Genomic DNA, 20,025 nt, shown 5'->3' on the forward strand with positions numbered 1-20,025 from the left:
GAAACTAAAGCTTGATGAAAACTTTGGAGGGAAAATAGTTGCACAGAATGGAAAAATCTGACTCCACGAGAGTATATAATTAAAAATAGAATTTTAAAGAAATCTCTCTATGGGGCTGGGTGGTGGCATACCTGGTTGAGCGCACAGGCTACAATGCACAAGGACCAAGGTTCAAGCCACCCTCTTTCTGTTAGAACATAGTATCATCATGGGTAGTAGCACAGTGGGTTAAGGGCACATTGCGCCAAGAGCAAGGACTGGCTTAAGGATCCCAGTTCGAGCCCCCGGCTCCCCACCTGCAGGGAGGTCGCTTCACAGTTGGTGAAGCAGGTCTGCAGGTGTCTGTCTTCCCCCCCCCCCCCGTCTTCCACCTCCTCTCTCCATTTCTCTCTGTCCTATTCAACAACAAAAACATCAGTAACAATAATAATAACCAAAACAATGATAAAACAACAAGGACAACAAAAGGGAAAAAATAGCCTCTAGGAGCAGTGCATTCGTGGGGCAGGCAATGAGCCCCAGCAATAACCGTGGAGGGAAAAAAAAAAGAACATAGTATCATACACCTGCCAACATGTTTTAAAAGGAGATGAGAAAATGGAAATGGACTTGAAGAAAAGTAACAAGAATGACCCAAGGGCTAGAAAGAACCTACCGCTAGAGAAAAAACGTCCTCTAAAGGAGACTATGAGTCAAGGTGTTATCACAGCCTCCATATTGGATGCAACATGAAGCCTGAATACACAGTTGAGAAAGATGGCCTCTGTTGGTGATCAGCAAACTACCGACTGAGGCAAGAATGGCATTGCAGTGTGAAGTCACTGACAACAATTCAAAAAAGAATATTTTAGCATGCAATACAAGTGTATGAAATTCTACGTCAATAAGGTTTTATCACAACACAGTCATGCCAATTCACGAGCTTCTGCGTGGCTACTACTTTGGCGCGTCACTATGGCAGAGTTGAGTAGTTGTGACCGAGACCACATGGTCCGTAGAGCCTAAAGTGATTACTGTCTGATCCTCCGCCCTATAGATTGCAGCCACTTATACAATACATGGATTGCATTTCCAAAGTCTAGATGCTTTCGTCGCTGTAGTAGAAGTGGACACCCCTGCGGTCAGCTGAGGAATACAAGTGGCACATTCTTTGAAGTGTCTTTGAGAGAGCTTTGGGCCCACAGAAGAACACACCAATGTTGCTGCTGCAATAAAAGGAAGGAAAAAAAAAGAAAGGAATGTGTTAGGCAACGTGGGAAGTTGGTCAGCTGGTCAGGAGCCGAGAGAGATAGAGTGAAACTGTTGTGACTGTGGCTCTTTCTCCTCCTTCTGTCTTTTCCTTCCTTTATTTTTTTTTCCTTCCTCCTTTATTCTTCTTTATTATGTTTTTCTTCCTTCCCTTATTCAATAATCCTTCCATTATTATTCCTCCCTTTTTTCTTAGAGTCTCTTTTCTTCCCTTTGGCATCATACTATTTTATAGGGTTTGAGCTCTACTATGGCCTGAATCACTCATGGAGGTGGATACAGGAAAACTGAGGTAAACTGGGGTGGCCATTAAAGGGTGGGGAGATGGGGAGGAAAGTCTGATGTTGAGCCAACACTGGCCAGATGACTTTGGTCAAATGCACTCTGGGATTGGTGACTAGAAGGCAAGTGACCTAAGAACAACAATGGCGACTGGAACCAGGTTTGATTTACTTATTACTGTCGGGCCTTAAAGCCAGCCCCCCCTCCCCCCCGCTGCTCCATTGCTGACACTATGGTCTGTTTACATAATCATTGTTTTGCCTGAAAGATCCTCACCACATTATCCACTCAGGGTATTGCTAATTCAGTTAAACCATCACAATAGTTGCTAAGGATGCTTTCACCTTCCCAGCATGCCTTTTGCCTCTCTCCACCCTCTTTCCTAGCCATTTCCATTTCCATCTTGCCACTTCCAGTTTTTACCCTATAAAACCCGCTGTTGTTCCAGTCTTGCTTTTTTCTCTTCCACATCCCGACCTGGAGAAGGGCTGTTGTGTATAGCGGGAGGCAGCCATTTTGCCAACTCCATGTGGCCCAAACCACTGTGCTCACACCCAACTCTGGGGCGGCCATGTGAATAAAGCATTGCGTTCCCACTCAGCCACAAGTTCCTGGCCTCTTCTCTCTCCCCCGCAATGCAACCCGACAATTACTGAAATCATACCACTCAGAATAGCTCCCTGTTTATGTACCAGTAGACAGAGTTGCAACAATGAATATATGATTCTGTTGATGTTGATTATCTGCATGACCAAAAACTATGAACCTCACTTTTCATGTGGGTGAAGCCAAGATAATAATGACCACTTCCTAAGTTTTACTGAAAACAAGATGAGCTAATGCCCTCTAGAAAGCTTTAAACATTAGTTATTAAAAATATCTTGTCCAGTCATGCCTTTTAATAGATAACATTTATAGCAAAGTCATAGCAATGTAGTTTATTTCTTTAAAATATTTCTTTATTATTTTTTTTTTACCAGAGCACTGCTCAGCTCTGGCTTATGGTGGTGTGTGTGTGTGTGTGTGTGTGTGTGTGTGTGTGTGTGTGGTTGAACCTGGGACTTTGGAGCCTCAAGCATATGAGTCTCTTTGCATAACCATTATGCTATCTACTCCCACCCCTGAATTTTTTTAAATTAGTGAATCAATGGATGTTTGCAAAATTATAAGATTACAGGGGTACAGTTCCAAACCTCACCCACACCTAAAGTTCAAACCGAACTGCATTTAAGATGTTGTGAGAATTACAGTGGTTATTGTTGAGTCGGGAAGAGAAGGGCTGGGTTGGGGAAGGGTGCAGAACTTTGGTGGTAGGTGAATTTATTTCTTTTTGTTGGAATTACTTTAGTTTTAAAAAAAAAGGCTCAAAATAAAAAGGGAAGAAAAAGAGATTGCTGAAAAGTGGTCTCTGATCACTCCATTTCTGGAAACTGCTGAGGAGGTATTTTTGCATATAGTGACTGTCTCAAGGCTGTTCTAACCTCTTGTCACGAGTCCTCCTTATACAGAAATAATTCATGGGTACCCAAATTTAGGAAGGGCCTCTGAAAATCAGGGGGATCAATCTTATGTGGACCATGTTTGCATTTCTCTTCTTTTCCCATCACTAGGGAACAAATCTAGGGACTTGCATATACATACCATGGATTGATCTCTCTGACCCAATCATTTTATTCTTTATTTTGGGAAATAGAAGAAATAGAGAGACATAGAAGGGAGAGACACTACAGTGCCACACTATTATCCATCAAACTCCCTTGATGCTGTCTATGGTACTTCATGCAGTATTGAGTCTTCAACCCAGCCAGAGCCATGTACTTAGTAAGGCCCACACTTTACTAAGGGAGCTCATACTCTACTAAGGGAGCTATTTTCTGGCCCTGTTTCCCCTCATCTTGGTTATTCCTTGTAACATTTTTCCAACCTTCTGTGCAAGTTCAAGAGGTTACTCTAGGCAAGGATTTCTCATAAAATTGCATAAAATTGTCTAGGAAGATTTGTCAACACATAATTTTAGGATTTGAAACCTAAGAATCCATTGCTAGCAGTGCCCAGATGACACTGAAGCAGTTGACCCTGTGACCCACACCTTGAGAAATGCCATCTTCAAGAGATTTTTCAGAATCTTCCCCCATCCCCTCCTTCCTAAGACCTGGGTCTGGCTGGGAAATGCAGAGATAGCATACTGTCTGTTGGCTTGCATATTCACTTGGTTCTCTGCCATGTGTTGTCTCCACATTTTAATTATGTGTCCCAGGATCATAATATCCATGGTTGAAATTGACGGTTCAATTATATTTCGAACCCCTGCTTCAAAGAGAAATAGCAAGTGGGTTCATTTGTAAATGACAGTATTCTTCAAATGCGTAAGTACTATTTTTTAAAGATTTCATTGCTGTGGCTAAATTGGAGAATGTGCTTGTTCAGAAAACATTTCCCACCAAAAAATATGAGTTTTTGACTTAATGAAGCAATTTTCAGGTGTTTATGGAAAAGAAAGCAATGGTTCAGAGAGCTGTTGTTTGCATGAATTCATTGCTGGGTAACTCTGGTAATGTTAATTATCTCCTCAAAGGTCCTATTTCTCTTGGTTATGAAATGGGTGGAACTGTAGGACTTAGAACTTCAGTGGACATTAGACAAAATATTGTCTTTTTTTTTATTGATTGGTTTTCCTCTTGGTTTTGGATACAGACAGAATGACAGAGAAGCAGAAATACAGAGAGTGTAAGAGACCACAGCACTGAAGCTTCCTTCAATGAGGTGAGGGCCAGGCTCACACTTGGGTTGTGTACATGACAAAGCAACGCGCTACCCACGTGAGCAATTTTGCCAACCTGAGACAATTGTCACCACAGCTTAGGATCCTGTCCTGGACCCATGGCAAATTCTCAGCAGCATTTTCCAGTCGGATCTACAGAAGACTTTCTACTTCTTGAGCCTCAACAAAAGATGCACAGCCTGACATGATTAGAGACCTGCTAAATTAGCACTCTAGTACTCAGGTGGTTCTGAGTTCTGGCTGGAAATATTCAGAATGAATGACTCAGGACAGTCAGAACTGGCTCCGTAGCCCCACCCCCTGCCCCAGGTCCCTGCATGACTTGGTGTCTGATACCCTTGAGCTACCTTTTTTTTTTTTTAATAAACTCAAAAATTACTTTATTGTGAGAGACTAGAGCACTGTTGAGCTACCTTTAAAGAAAGACACTGCTCTGGTTGGTGACATTCCCTCCCCCCACCCGCAGGAAGGCAGGTTTCACCAAAGAGATTGCCCACTAGCCATGCCCCACAGGATAAGCTGCCCTTTCCTCTGCAGTCACAGAGAGTGTTTGTCGGATGTTAGGAAGCTCTTTGGTGCTCTGTCTCTGGGAGTGAATCTCAAAGAGCTCTGACAGATGACTTCTGGGTATGTCACGGGCAGCCCCAGCAGTAGATAGCAACCCTGCCTCTTTTGAGGTGGTGACTATTACATCAGGCTTGTTAAGGACACTGGACTCTGGATTCACGTAACTTTCACTGGTGATATGATTGGCAAAAAACAAAAAAGAAAAAGTCCCACAAAAGCCTTTCTTCATTATCTACTTTCCTTTTAGGCAGAAAAGTCAGTTTCTCTGAGCTGGGGAGTATGGATCGACCTGCCAACGCCCATGTCTAGTGGAGAAACAGTTATGGAAGCCGGAACTTCCACCATCTGAGCCCCATAAAGAATCTTGGTCCGGGGGCCCTGTGGTGGTGCACTTGGTTGAACACACATGTTACACACATGTTACAACCATGGAAGGGAAGGGAAGGGAAGGGGGAAGGGGAAGGACCCAGGTTTGAGCCCCCAGTCCCAACCTACAGAAGGAAAGCTTTGTGAGTGGTGAAGCAGTGTTGCAGGGGTCTCTCTTTCTCTCTTCCTCTCTATCACCCCTTTCCTGCTCAATTTCTGGCTGACTCTATCTAATAAATAAATAAAGATAAATGAAAAAAAAAGAATCTTGGTTCATATTCCCGGGGAGTAGTGTTAGGGGAAGATGACCAGAGGGTTCTGAACTCCAAGTTCATCAGGACCTAGAGAAAGAAGAGGAAAAAGGGGAAGGACATTTGGAAGTAGTAGGAGCTGTCAGACTTGGAAAGGAAGAGAAAATGGGATCATGGGGAAACAAAAAGTGCCAAATGTATACAAATATTGAAAGAGAGTTGTAGAAATAATAGTTAACCCATATCTGCACCCTGACAACTGTTATAGCTTCCAGTGGAAGGAATGGGGACACAGAACTCTGGTGGTGGGAACAGTGCAGAATTATACCCCTTTTATCTCATAATTTTTAAGTCAATATTAAATCACTAATAAAATTGAAAAAAGAAAAAAAAAAAAGAAAGCCAGTTTCTTGAGACCGAAGACCATTGAGGGGGGTAGTCCTTCCTTGAGGAGGAACTGTGTGTCCCCTCTTTCACTGGGGCGGCCACAAATTCTCTCTGTTTAACCTAACCCCTTATGGGTTAGAACCTACTTTCTTGCTTTTGGCAAATTGAAAGCACTTCAATATTATTAAATGATGACTCTCATAGAAAATATAAGTAAACACACAAAACATGAAGACAGGGAAGCAATCAAATAGGAATTGATGAATTGGGTCTGGGCTGTGGTACACCTGGTTAAGTGTTCATGCAAGGACCGAGGTTCAAGTCCCTGACCCTTATCTGTGGGGGAAGAATCAAGAGCAGTGAAGCTGCTGTAGGTTTCTCCTCCCCTCTCTCTTTCCCTTTCTCTATCTCCTTTCCCTCTCAATTTTTCTCTGTCCTATCAAATTAAATAAATTAAAAAAATTAAACTTCAAGGAAAAAAAATTTAAAAAGACGCTAAATAAAAGAAAGTAATAGGGCGTCGGGTGGTGGCGCTGTGGGTTAAGCACACGTGGTGCAAATTGCAGGGACCGGTGTAAGGATCCGGGTTCGAGCCCCTGGCTCCCCACCTGGAGGGGAGTCGCTTCACAGGCGGTGAAGCAGGTCTGCAGGTGTCTGTCTTTCTCTCCCCCTCTCAGTCTTCCCCTCCTCTCTCCATTTCTCTCTGTCCTGTCCAACAATGAACGGCATCAACGATGGTAGTAATAATAACCACAACAAGGCTACAACAACAAGGGCAACAAAAGGGGGAAAAATGGCCTCCAGGAGCGGTGGATTCGTGGTGCAGGCACTGAGCCCAGCAATAACCCTGGAGAAGAAAAAAAAAAAAAAAGAAAGCAATGATTTTTTAAAAAAGTGAATTAATGATTCCCTCCACTTGGAAAGAACTCTCATAAGCATTTTGGCAGACAGTTTTCCAAACTTTTTGTGCTAAGTTTTCCAAAAGAAAATGGCGCTATGCATGATGTCACTGTTCTGATTTTTCTCAACAAGCAAACTGCATGACTGTTCTCCTGCCTTCTCCTCCCCTTCCCTTGGGCATCTTGAGGTCAGGTGCAGAGATCAGTTTTTCCTCCTATAAATTGAATGTGCGTGCATGAACTTGTAAAAAGAATATATATAGTTAGAGTGTGGTATGACCTTGGGAGAACTATGTATGGAGGTTACTATTGGGGAATGAAGGCACAGGAAGGACTCTGGTGGTGGGTCGTGTGGAAATATCCCCGTTATCTTATAATCTTATAAATTATATTAAATCAATAATAAAAAAAAGTCCGTGATGTATTGAATCCACAACCCCCACCTGCACACACACAAAGTGGCAAAGGCTTCTTCTTCTTTTTAAAAAATATTTATTTATTTCCTTTTGTTGCTCTTGTTGTTTTATTGTTCTAGTTATTATTGTTGTTGTTGGATAGGACAGAGAGAAATGTAGAGAGGAGGCGAAGACAGAGAGTGGGGGAGAGGAAGAGAGACACCTGCAGACCTGCTTCACCGCTTGTGAAGCGACTTCCTCGCAGGGCAGGTGGGGAGCCGGGGGCTCGAACCTGGATCCTTATGCAGGTCCTTGCGCTTTGCGCCACCTGCGCTTAACCCGCTGCGCTACCGCCCGACTCCCTGTTTTTTGTTTTCTTTTGTGCAACTCTGGACAAATCCAACAGAGTCATGCTGTGCTTGGTACATAAATAAAAGCTTCTTCTCGAAAGTTTCGTTAACAACGATTGCTTAGAATTCAAAAAGAGGGCCTGCAAAAGCTCTCTATTGCTAGAAACACTAGTCAGAATTCTGAAATGTCCCCTTACAGAGCTGGTTGCTGTGCGTGGAGTTGGCTTGGGGACAGTATATGTCACGTCCATCAGTCTGGGCTGGTGACTTTGAAGAACAAAGGACAGTGTTGGCACAGACTACAAAGATGGCTAATGTGAGTGGCATTACTTTTGGCTCAATGAGCAAGAATGGAAATGCCCTTTAAATGCTCTTTTCTGCTTATCCACTCGTGCGGTTTTCAGAAGCAGCCCCGCAATGCATGGCACAGAAAAAGCCTGTAACGCCACCCACAAGGGGTTGAAATGCAGCAGAGCGGGGGGGGGGGGGGGGGGGGCTCCTAGGGGATACCCCACCACCTAACTGACCTTCCCTGTTTCTGCTATCCCGGGTCCGCCTCTCTTTTCGATTTGTCTGCGTGTTTTCTGGGTTGACTTTTATGCTTGGTAAGTTATAACCCTATCGGGGCAGACCCTAAACCCTGTTTCAAAGAGAATCAAATTACTTTAGACCCTGAGTGCACTCTGCAAATAAAATCGATGAACGGGAGCTTCCCGTGGATTTATGGAGGCTGAGGATTGCAAACTCAGCGTCAGACCGTGGATACATTGTGGGGTGAATCCTTACTGGAGAACATTTTTCATTTTGAAATGACTTCAAGGAATTTGATGCAATGTGATTCCCCCCCCCCCCCCCCAATAATTACAGATGCTGACTGGGTTGGCCACTTAAATATTTATTTTATTTTATTTTATTTTATTTTACTTCACTTCATGAGACAGGGAGTTCATAGGAAGAGAGAGAGAGGCCACTCTGTTACACGCAGAGCCAGTATTTTGACTGGAACAGCAGACATGGGAGTCTTACTCTTTTTTTTGTTTCCTTCCTTTTTTTCCCTCCAGGGTTATCACAGACGCTTGGTGCCCGTACTACAAATCCACTGCTCCTGGTGGCCATTCCTCCCCCCCATTTTAATTGGATAGGACAGAGAGAAACTGAGGTGGGGGAAAAGAGAAAGACACACAGAGAGAGAGGGAGAGGGAGAGGGAGAGGGAGAGGGAGAGAGAGAGGGAGAGGGAGAGGGAGAGGGAGAGGGAGAGGGAGAGGAGAGGGAGAGGAGAGAGGGAGAGGGAGAGGGAGAGGGAGAGGCAGAGGGAGAGGGAGAGGGAGAGGGAGAGGAGAGGCAGAGGCAGAGCAGAGGCAGAGGCAGAGGGAGAGGGAGAGGAGAGGGAGAGGGGAGAGGGAGAGGGAGAGGGAGAGGCAGAGGCAGAGGCAGAGGGAGAGGGAGAGGGAGAGGGAGAAGAGGGGGAGAGGGAGAGGGAGAGGGAGAGGGAGAGGGAGAGGGAGAAGAGGGGGAGAGGGAGAGGGAGAGGGAGAGGGAGAGGGAGAGGGAGAGGGAGAAGAGGGGGAGAGGGAGAGGGAGAAGAGGGGGAGGGAGAGGGAGAGGGAGAGGGAGAGGGAGAGGGAGAGGGAGAGGGAGAGGGAGAGGAGAGGGAGAGGGAGAGGGAGAGGGAGAGGGAGAGGGAGAGGCAGAGGCAGAGGCAGAGGGAGAGGGAGAGGGAGAGGGAGAGGGAGAGGGAGAGGGAGAGGGAGAGGGAGAGGGAGAGGGAGAGGGGAGAGGGAGAGGGAGAGGCAGAGGCAGAGGGAGAGGGAGAGGGAGAGGGAGAGGCAGAGGCAGAGGCAGAGGCAGAGGCAGAGGGAGAGGGAGAGGGAGAGGGAGAGGGAGAGGGAGAGGGAGAGGGAGAGGCAGAGGCAGAGGGAGAGGGAGAGGGAGAGGGAGAGGGAGAGGGAGAGGGAGAGGCAGAGGCAGAGGCAGAGGGAGAGGGAGAGGGAGAGGAGAGGGAGAGCAGAGGCAGAGGCAGAGGCAGAGGGAGAGGGAGAGGGAGAGGGAGAGGGAGAGGCAGAGGCAGAGGCAGAGGCAGAGGCAGAGGCAGAGGGAGAGGGAGAGGGAGAGGGAGAGGGAGAGGCAGAGGGAGAGGGAGAGGGAGAGGGAGAGGGAGAGGGAGATCTGAAGAACTTCTTCACTGTTTGGGAAGCATTCCTCCCTGCAGGCAAAGGGTCAGGGCCTCAAACCTGGGTCCTTGTGCTTTTTATTATGTGTGTTTAAACAGGTGCACCACCATCCGGTCCCCTAGAACTTACTCTACCTGCTGAGATATCTCCCCAGTTTTGACCACTTTTTAAGAAACCCCATGTACTAAGTGGTTGGTAGGATTGTGCTCTGGTACTTTTTTCTTCATCCTAATGACTCAGCTGTTCCCTAGGCATGGCAGAGATCTCTAACAGCCCTAGCTCACCTCTGAGACTCCCCTTGCCCTCTTCCCAACAACTCCATCATCTTTTGACAGGAATTAGGAAGGTTTTTCCTGGTTTCCTTTCTCTTTTTATTGTCCTTTCATCTACTGACTACTGTACTAAGCTCAGGACATCCTAGAAACAGCTGGTCCCTGTGAGGAAACTATGGTCAGACAGGAGAGTAACACAAGTGATCAGTTTGTAGCATAAGAAGCCTGGGGAATGAATGGTGAAGCCATCATTCTGCCAGTGGGCTCTCCTCTTCCTTGGATAAGACACCAAAATCTGTTCACGTTCATACAGAAATATCCTAGTGCTGTTGACCATAACTTACAGCAGGATGGATAGATAATGCCAAAGAAACCATGTAGAATAATGACAAACCTAGCTTGTGTTCTCTCACTCCTCAACCCCTTGACACCCAAGCCACTAGTGTCACTCTTTGCTGTTGAATCTTCCCTTGATTCTAACAGGAGAGCTAAACATCCTTTGGTGACAAGATACCATTTAAAAACCCAGTCACTACCTCAGCCCTAAGTTTATGGGGGCTTTATTTTTCTTAGGAAGCCATCATTCAACATAGGAGAGATTTCTTTTGAAGCCTATTCCTTTGACCATTCTGAACATTGTTTGGGGGACCGAGTAAGTGTTTGGGATTTTGTGTGAGATAGTAGGTCCTGTCTGTTACCATCCATCATTTAAAGACATTTTACATTTTACACATATGTTCAAGCACACGAGGACTGGAGGGTGAGCACAGAAGCAAATGTGGGTCCAGATGGACACGCTCGCTCGATTTAGTACACAGGTATTTTTACATTTCTGAAAACAATGGGTCTTCTAAAATATACTCAGACAATATGGGCTAGAAGCTTCAAGACGTATGGCAAGTGGGTCCCTTTCTCTATTGTCAGGTTGCTCTGAAATGTTCTTTTGTCATTTCCAAGTAGTACTATTGCAGCCATCTTTTGTTTTCTGTTAACTTCTTCAAGAGAGAAAAACCACTTCCACTAAAGTTATCCAAAAGCAACCAAACCTTCAAAGTTCTTATGCCAACTACTAGCAGAAAGTTTTACCCTTACAATTTGGGGTGAAAGATACAACTAGGGCATCTTATGTAACTTATGTGAAGTGTCAGACAGAGGCTTGAAGTTCAATAGAAAAAATTTTATAGTCAGCTAATTAAAGCCAACCAATCCCCCAAGCTAGGAGGTAGAGTATAGGCAGAATGTCTGTGTATGAATCAAGAAAAAGGAGTGAGATGTAATAAAGCTTTATTTGTTTCCATTCTATCTGCTTTCTTGAAAACCATTCCCTGGATTTCTGAACATTTGTCTAAAGCATGGGGCCATTTTGAAAACGTTTACAGAAGATGAAATACCGCTTCCATTTTTACATTTTTGTGTTTGATGACTCTCCATTAGTAAGACAGCAATGAGGAATGTGTATAATTAACCTACTATATTTTAATTGGGAGAAGACTTTTGATGGTTTTCCTGTTTAAACTACTCTTCCTGTTTGTCTAGCAACAACTGTCTCATGGTTGTGGACTTGGGCTTATCAAATACAATGCTTAATTTATACACATTCTCTTATTATTTTCCTGACCTTTTTTTTTTTTTTTAAAAAAAAGATACGTGTGCTTTTTGGTAACAACGGCATGTCTATGAACATTAATTGTAAATAAAGACAGTAGGATACACTTTTAAGTTTCTACTTTCTGCCTTTGATCTCTTTTTAACTTTTTTCTTTTCCTTCCCTGATTTGTATTCATTTGGACGCTCATCAATTTGTTTCTCTATTACTGTTATTTTTGCATTTTTCTGGCTCCTTTGGAACTTGTGCTATTCTCTTTGATGTGCTTTCCTTCAAGCTTTGTTTTCGTTACTGTTTTTCATGTTCTGGAGAAAGAAAAAAAAAAACTTTTGCCCCTCTTTTCCTTTATTCCTTTGATTTAACTCCTTCTTCTTAGAGCAAGAACAAACTCTGGCTTTGAGTGAACAGGTAAATGTTTTTAAAAGAGTAAAGCCCTAAGAATCCTTGGCTTCTAGTTGATGAATAGAAATGGTTGAGAGCTTACTTCAAAGGCCCTCAAGAACAAAGACCCTTTTCTGAGACCACGAACAAATCCACCAATTCTTTCAGGATTCATCTTGGCCAAAAGATATGAGTTAATGACAGGACAAAAACGTCTCATAAAAGTAGCCAAGTGGGCTTGGGAACAAACGTATCCTTGACATAATAAGGGGAAAACATACTGTTTATCTCCTTAATAACCATCTTGAGGAAAATTAATGTTACTGTGTCCTTTGTACAGACTGGTAATTGGATTGTGTGTTTCATTTATATCTGGACAAAGGCCAGGATGTTGAAATACTTCTCCGTATTAGATTTTCTTGTTTAAAAATTAGATTTTATTGGCATTCTCTTTCCGAGATTTCTTCATTAAAAGCTTCATTAAACATAAATCTTCTTTTGCACAGCAGAAAGCAAAAATTACTTTAAGGAGGTCATTATAAAATTACAAAAAAAATCTTTTGTCAGAAGAGGCTAAGATCATTACTGGTGGCTAATCTTTTCCAAGGGAATCTAGTACTTCAGAGATGAAATAATAATTGATCTTTGCTTACAGAGGTCAAATATTAATTACAATGATGGCTGCAGCTACGTAACAAGTTGCTGTGTTTCAGATTCTTTACTCTGCAACTTGTACATATAGACACTTAAAAGATACTTTTAGGGGGCCGGGCAGTAGCACAGAGGGTTAAATGCACAGGACAAGAAACACAAGGACTGGTGTAAGGATCTCAGTTCAAGTCCCCAGCTCCCCACCTGCAGGGGAGTCACTTCACAAGCAGTGAAACAAGTCTGCAAGTGTCTATCTTTCTCTCCCCCTGTCCCCCCCTCCTCTCTTGATTTCTCTCTGTCCTATCCAACAAAAATAGTAATAATAACAATGGCAACAAAATGTAAAAAATGGCCTCCAGGAGCAGAGGATTCATAGTGTAGGCACTGAGCCCCAGTGATAACTCTGGAGGCAATATATATGTGTATATATATATATATATATATATATATGTATATTTTAAATTTAATTTTTTAATTGCCACCAAGGTTATTGCTAGGGTTCAGTGCTTGCATGAAAAATTCACTACTACTGGCCACCATATTTATTTTTTAAAATTTGCTTTATTTTATTTTATTTTTGATAGGATATAGAGAAATTGAGAGAAGAGGGAGAGACAGAGAGGGAGAGAGAAAGACAGACACCTGCTGACCTGCTTTACCGCTTGTGAAGTTTTCCCCCTACAGGTGGGGAGTGGAATCTCAAACCTCAGGTCTTCACTCATGGTAATGTGTATGCTTACATGGGTATACCACTGCACATTCTCTCAAAAACTATATGTGTATATATATATTTCTTTGTTGGCTACAGAGGGTGCTATAGAGGCTTGATTCAGTGGTATCCAGAGCTTGGGCAATTCTCTTCTCTGGGAAAGATGAAATACTCCTTCCATAAGAGAGAGTTGATGTGGCTATATTTTCTACTTGGATATGGTTCAAGTTATTATTTTATGGTTCATATGTAAATACAAAAAACTCCAGTGCGTTCTCAGTACTTTGATGATCGTCTCTGGAAAGGGATGGCCACTGTCTTGGGGGAGGGAGCAAAAAGGAAAAGTGTCAGTTACATAGTTTTCCCTTCCTCACCCTCTACTCCTCACTCCCTGCAAAATCAGACTGGCTTCTCAGGGCTCTGCAGCAACCTGTTCTGGGTAGCAGGATGTGGCTCTGTTTTCTGTCTCCTTATGCTGTGTTTCTGACCATGCGCCCCTCCTGTTCTGCTGGGGACAGTGGGTGGAAGTTTGACTGGTTTGGTTTAAAAGACCTTTGCTACTGGGCTGCAACGTTCATGTGGAACAAAGAGAAGCACAGACAACAAGACTTGAGAAAGATGAAGGTGAATCATCGGAGAAGGCCTGTCTAAAGTGTTTGGACCCAACATATATGGATCTGTGTCAAGAGTCTTCAGAGTGGGGCCATCAACTCATGACCACTGGAATTGTAATGGAAAGTATTTATTGGATGAGTAGATCTTTCTTTTTTCCCAAAAGGAGAAGATGGCAACAATAACAAAGCACCTGGTTGGGGTTCTACCATATGTGCTTGCACTGTTTTGTTAGTTTTCCACCTGTTGTCTTCATTTTCAATACAGAGAGACAGAGAGACAGAGAGAGAGAGAGAGAGAGAGAGAGAGAGAAGAGAACCGAGGGAGAGAGGCCAGAACACCACCCTGTCACTTCTAATGTTCTATGTTTCACCGAGTCACCTCCCAGGTCCTCTCTGCCTTTACTCTTTCTGAGGAAATTGTCGGTGAAATCATCTAGTCGCCATTTCTGGCTAAGCACCAGTCTAGAAAAGTGAAATCAAGAAAATTTGATGAAAATGAAGAAGAAAATGGAATGGTTCTGACACAGAGGGAATGCAAGAAAAATGTTTTTAAAAAGAGCAATCTTGGGGCTGGGGAGGCAGCATACTGATTATGTAAAAGACCTTCATGCCTGAGGCTCTGAGATCCCAGGTTCAATACCCAGCCTCACTATAAACCTGAGCCGAACAATGCTCTGGTTTCAATTTTGTTTCTGTATCTCTCCTTCATTACAGATAAACAAATAAAAATGTAGTGGAATGGACAAAAATAAAAGAGTAAAATTCAACAGGAAAATAACCTACTGGGCATAAAAATGTTAAGAAGCTATGAAAAGTTATAGAGATATGTAATCATATAGCACACAATACAGTGCAATTATTTATTATTATGTATCATATGCTACATTATATAACTAAGAAATATAATGCACATATTATAAAGTAATATATAATCATATTTTATGATATACAAAATTAATGATAAGACTATATAACTTATATTTGCTCAAATAAATAATACATGATATGTAATGAAATATACTATTAGATACTTTAATACTATATTAGGATAATAGCCATGGTATTAGTGATAGATAATATTTATACTGAATTTACACTATTGTTCTGGGCACTTAACATGCATGTACTCATGTAATACACAGAGAAGCCAAGCAGGTAAGTACAATTATTATTTGTGGTTTACAGAAAAGACCCAACCAATACTGATGAAAGTCACCAGCCTGGCACAAGCTCATGGTACTGACAGAGTCAGGATTTACCGCAGGTCTGCAGACTTCAGATCCCAGTCTTTCATCAGCAGCCTAGGGAACTGGGTGGTAGCGCAGTAGGTTAAGCGCAGGTGGTGCAAAGCTCAAGGACAGACTGGCATAAGGACTGGTGTAAGGATCCCGGTTGGAGCCCCCAGCTACCCACCTGCAGGGAGGCCGCTTCACAAGTGGTGAAGCAGGTCTGCAGGTGTCTATCTTTCTCTCCCCCTCTCTGTCTTCCCCTCCTCTCTCCATTTCTCTCTGTCTTATCCAACAAGAACAACAGCTATGAAAACAATAACAACTACAACAAGCACAACAACAAGGGCAACAAAATGGGGAAATGGCCTCCAGGAGCAGTGGATTCATAATGCAGGCTCAGAGCCCCAGTGATAACCCTGGAGGCAAAAAACAAACAAACAAACAAACAAACAAAAACAGCCTATCCCTTTTGTCTGCTTTGCTAGATATCCTCAATGCAGTTTAGAACTGGATACAAGGGATATCTCCAGTTGGGTGCTTAGGAATTCACTGTGGTTTTGGGGCAACAGAATAATGGTTCTAACAACTCTCAGAAAGCTAGAAGTGGACCTTCTCTATGACCTGCCAATTCCTTTCCTGGGGATATATCCTAAGGGACCAATCACACCCATCCAAAAAGATCTGTCTACACCTGTGTTCATAGAAGCACAATGTGTAATAGCCAAAACCTGGAAGCAAACCAGGTGTCCAACAACAGATGAGTGGTTGAGAAAGTTGTGGTCTATATATACAGTGGAATACTACTCAGCTGTTAAAAATGGTGAATTCACCTTCACCTCATCTTGGATGCAGCTTGAAGAAATCATGTAAAGTTAGATAAGTCAGAAACAGAAGGATGACTATGGAATGATCTCACTATGGGATGAAAACACAAAGCAGAACTTGGACTGGAGTTGGTGTATTGCACAAAAGTAAAAGATTCTGGGGTGAGGGGTGAGGTTCAGGTCCTGGAACATGATGACAGAAGAGGACCTAGTGGGGGTTAAATTATTATGTAGAAAACTGAGAAACATTACACATCTACAAACTATTGTATTTTACTGTTGACTATAAACTATTAATCTCTCAATAAAAAATTTAAAAAAATATAACACTCATATGTGAAGTCCGCTGTCTTTGCCCAAGATTACCAGAAGAGAGAGATCATTTAGGAACTACTCTTTTCATTTGTGTGTGAGTATGAATAATGGCAATTCTGAGTGATGTTTGTCAGGTGTGGTATGACAATTGAACAGAAGTTCGTGTTTACTGAAATATCCCATGACTACTCTTTCCTCTTTCTCTCCCTTCCTTCCTTCCTTCCTTCCTTCCTTCCTTCCTTCCTTCCTTCCTTTCTTCCCCCCTTTCTTTCTTACTTTATTTCTCTCTTTCTCTCTTTCTGATTTGTTTTATGAGAGAGATAGACAGAAAGGCCATAGCACTATTCAGCTCTGATTTATGATGGTGCCAGGAGTTGAACCTGGGACTCGCTGAGAGCCTCGGGCATGCAAATACTGTGCCTTGACACATTGTACTATGTTCCCAGTCCCCTTGATGATTATTACTTTTCCCTTAAGGTCTTCGTTTAATTTCTAAATATGATACCTCCTATGGAAGGTTAAGCAGCTTGTGATCCTAGTGTTTTGCATGTCAGCAGCTGCTTGTGTTTCTCCAAGGAGGTTCCCGGTAGGCAGAAGAAAAAGAGCTTGTCTTACCTGGGGTGCTGGCAGGCAATCTGCTGAAACTCCTTGTTCCAGTTAGGTCTTCCATAGGAAGTCTTCTGCCTCAAGCCTGTAATCACATCTGTGCCTTCATCCCAGTGTAGAGCTATGTAAGCTGCCTAGAACAAAAAGGGTGTTATCAGATGACACTTAGGTAAAAAAGAACTTTCCAGTAAATAATTTTTTTAAAATTGGTGTTCCTTTATAGATTTAATTCACAAAACCACTTTTATGGGCCTGGAAATGTTTAGCATTCCTCTCAGAGTTCAATGATTTCCCATTTCAGGTTAAGTATCATGGCTTATTTCTTGTAGTCTACCTCAGGCAACTGTTGAAATCAAGTGTTTTATACCCAGAGGATTTTTAAAAAAATATTTATTTATTTCCCTTTTGTTGCCATTGTTGTTTTATTGTTGTAGTTATTAGTGTTGTTATTGATCTTATTGTAGTTGGATAGGACAGAGAGAAATGGAGAGAGGAGGGTAAGACAGAGAGGGGGAGAGAAAGATAGACACCTGTAGACCTGCTTCACCGCTTGTGAAGCGACTCCCCTGCAGGTGGGAGTCAGGGGCTCCAACCAGGATCCTTATGATCCTTGTGCTTTGCACCATGTGTGCTTAACCCGCTGTACTAATGCCCGACTCCCCCCCCCCTTTTTTTAAGAACATGAACTTGGAGTACATATTTCTCATTTTTTAAAAATTATTTATTTCCTTTTTTTGCCCTTGTTGTTTTATTGTTGTAGTTATTGTTGTTTTATTATCGATGTCATTGTTGTTGGATAGAGAAATGGAGAGAGGAGGGGAAGACAGAGAGGGGGAGGGAAAGACAGACACCTGCAAACCTGCTTCACCACTTGTGAAGCGACTCCCCTGCAGGTGGGGAGCTGGGGGCTCGTCTGGGATCCGTAGGCCGGTCCTTGCATTTTGTGCCATCTGCGCTTAACCCGCTGCGCCAGCCCTCTCCACTCCCGATATTTCTCTTAATTTTGACTATTTTGTTATATTGTTGTTGCAGAGGCTTTAATAGTCCAGTCTGACTTTTTCAGATAGAAAGAGAGGCAGAGACACAGAGACAGAGGAAGACAAGTAAAGACACAACAGTGTTGAAGCCTCCCCCAGAATGGGGGTGGCCAGACATTCTTCCAGGTAAGCTATATTGCCAGACTTCTTTTTATTTAAAAATATATTTGGGTATTTTATTTTAACTAGAGTTCTTCTCTTTTCTAACTTATGAAGGTACTGAAGATTTAACTTGGATATCAGAGCTTATGGCATGGAACTATTTTTGCATGACCGTTAGGTTATCTCCACAGTTCTGTCGAGGTACTTATTAGGGAAAGAAAGAACCAGAGTATTACTTGGGCATATGAGGTGACAGGAATTCAACTTATATGGCTTGTGCTGCAGCATCTCTCCCACCACAATGGAATGTTGGAGTCACTTGAAGTCACAAATTATCCAGGAACTAGAATGATTCATTTTACACTATGGTGATCAATTTGAAGAAGTAGATGGGGTTAAATAACAAGAACAACAATAATTCTAGGGACCTTGGAGTTAGGCCATAGTAGAGCCTATACCTGACCATGTGAAGGCTCAAATTTGAACCCTGGTATCACATGGGAGAATCTGGGACAACAATGGGGGAAGCACTATGAGAGACAGAGTGGTTCTGTGGTGCCTTACCCTCTTTTACCTTTCTCTCTCTGTCTCTCACTCTCTCTCCTCTATTGATCACTCCCTCTTTCTAAAATAAAGAATGAAGAAGTTGGCAGGTGTTATACCTGCCTGAGGTCTCTGTACCACATTAAAAATCAAGCAACAGAAGGAGCAATTCTTTGCATCTGGTAGAAGGGGAGGACAAAGACCATTAAATGCCATGGGTTCTGAAAGTGTAGGACGTAGGAGTAGGTCACATATCATTCCATGTCTCCAGGGCAGAGGACAGTGAGGAGTATGGGCCAGAATACATTGTTAATTATCAATGAGGAGGAGAGGGGACATCAAGATTTTGCTGAGAAGTTATGGCATTATCTAATAGCAAAAGGGCTTTTCCTACTTGTGTCAGTGGCCCTGCTATGCTTCCAATTACTGATGCTCAAACATTTGGAATTCTATTTGTTCCATATTTTCAGCCCTGTGTTCAATTAATCTCTAAACTCTGTTGATTTGCCCTTTGTGATACCTTTCCCATCTGTCCCTTCTGTTCTTGTCATTCTGCCACTTGGAGGTGATTGAATTCCTTTTAACAATTGGCTCTTTCTAAAACACCCTCCTGATTCCTAACTTACAGAACTCACCAATTATGTATTTTTTTCCACCTTAATTTGAGTGTCGAAAGAATTTTCAATATGTCATGGCAGAAATTGAGGGACATGTTTATTTTAATTTGCTTGTCTTCAGAGAAGTATGCTTTACATACTTTTAGAAAGGGACAAGGAGAGGATGGGGTAGAGTTAGGTTGTCACTTAATCAGTCTTAGCAATTCCTAAATGACTAAAAAAGAGCCTCACTGAGAGTCATTCATGTTAGTTACAAAAAAGTGAGGAAGATACTAGAATGCAAAACAAAAAGGCCTTGTCTGCACTTCAACAAATGGATCATTAGTCAAAAGTCCCATCTGCATAAGGAAAGTGTTTGTTTGGTAAACATAATTAGCACCATTTAATTCATTAAGATGTTTTGAGCCTGGTTCCCAAGAAACCTATATTTCAAATTATCCCAGAGAAATAAATACTTATAGAGGGCTGCAAATAAAACCTGAATATTTATTTAACTATTGAACTACTTAAAAAAAAATCAGCTTATTGTGGATGGAGGTGGGGTCTCATTTACAAGAAATTATCACAGACATATAGTTTCTTATCTCCCCACTATAAGTCTGAGCATACCCCTCCCCCTACCAACTTGTCCTCTTTCTCTCTGGATACTGAGTCAAGGGTTCAATTCCCTTAGGTACTGAATTTTTCTTTAAATATTTTATTTTAATTAGAGAGAGATACAAAGGAAAATATAGGTGAGAGAGAGAAAGAAAGAGAGAGGTAGAAAGAGGAGAGAGAGAGAGATATCAGAGCACTGTTCAACTCTAGCTTATGGTGGTAC

The 20,025-nt window shown here is 42.6% G+C and overlaps 1 protein-coding gene across 1 annotated transcript in view; it reads right to left on the minus strand.

The window, feature by feature from the left end:
• Positions 1-1,078: 1,078 nt before the first annotated feature.
• The window catches only part of NOX3 (NADPH oxidase 3), a gene marked incomplete at its 5' end in the record, with an annotated part of 51,030 nt that continues 32,083 nt past the window's right edge, over positions 1,079-20,025 (minus strand). Inside the window, 2 exons of the mRNA XM_060184724.1 lie at positions 1,079-1,205; positions 16,916-17,040. Coding sequence (XP_060040707.1) covers positions 1,079-1,205; positions 16,916-17,040 — 252 coding nt within the window. The remainder of the gene's footprint in view (positions 1,206-16,915; positions 17,041-20,025) is intronic.

This window comes from Erinaceus europaeus, unplaced genomic scaffold (assembly GCF_950295315.1).
Source record: "Erinaceus europaeus unplaced genomic scaffold, mEriEur2.1 scaffold_403, whole genome shotgun sequence".
In the NCBI taxonomy this organism is placed as follows: Eukaryota; Metazoa; Chordata; class Mammalia; order Eulipotyphla; family Erinaceidae; genus Erinaceus; species Erinaceus europaeus.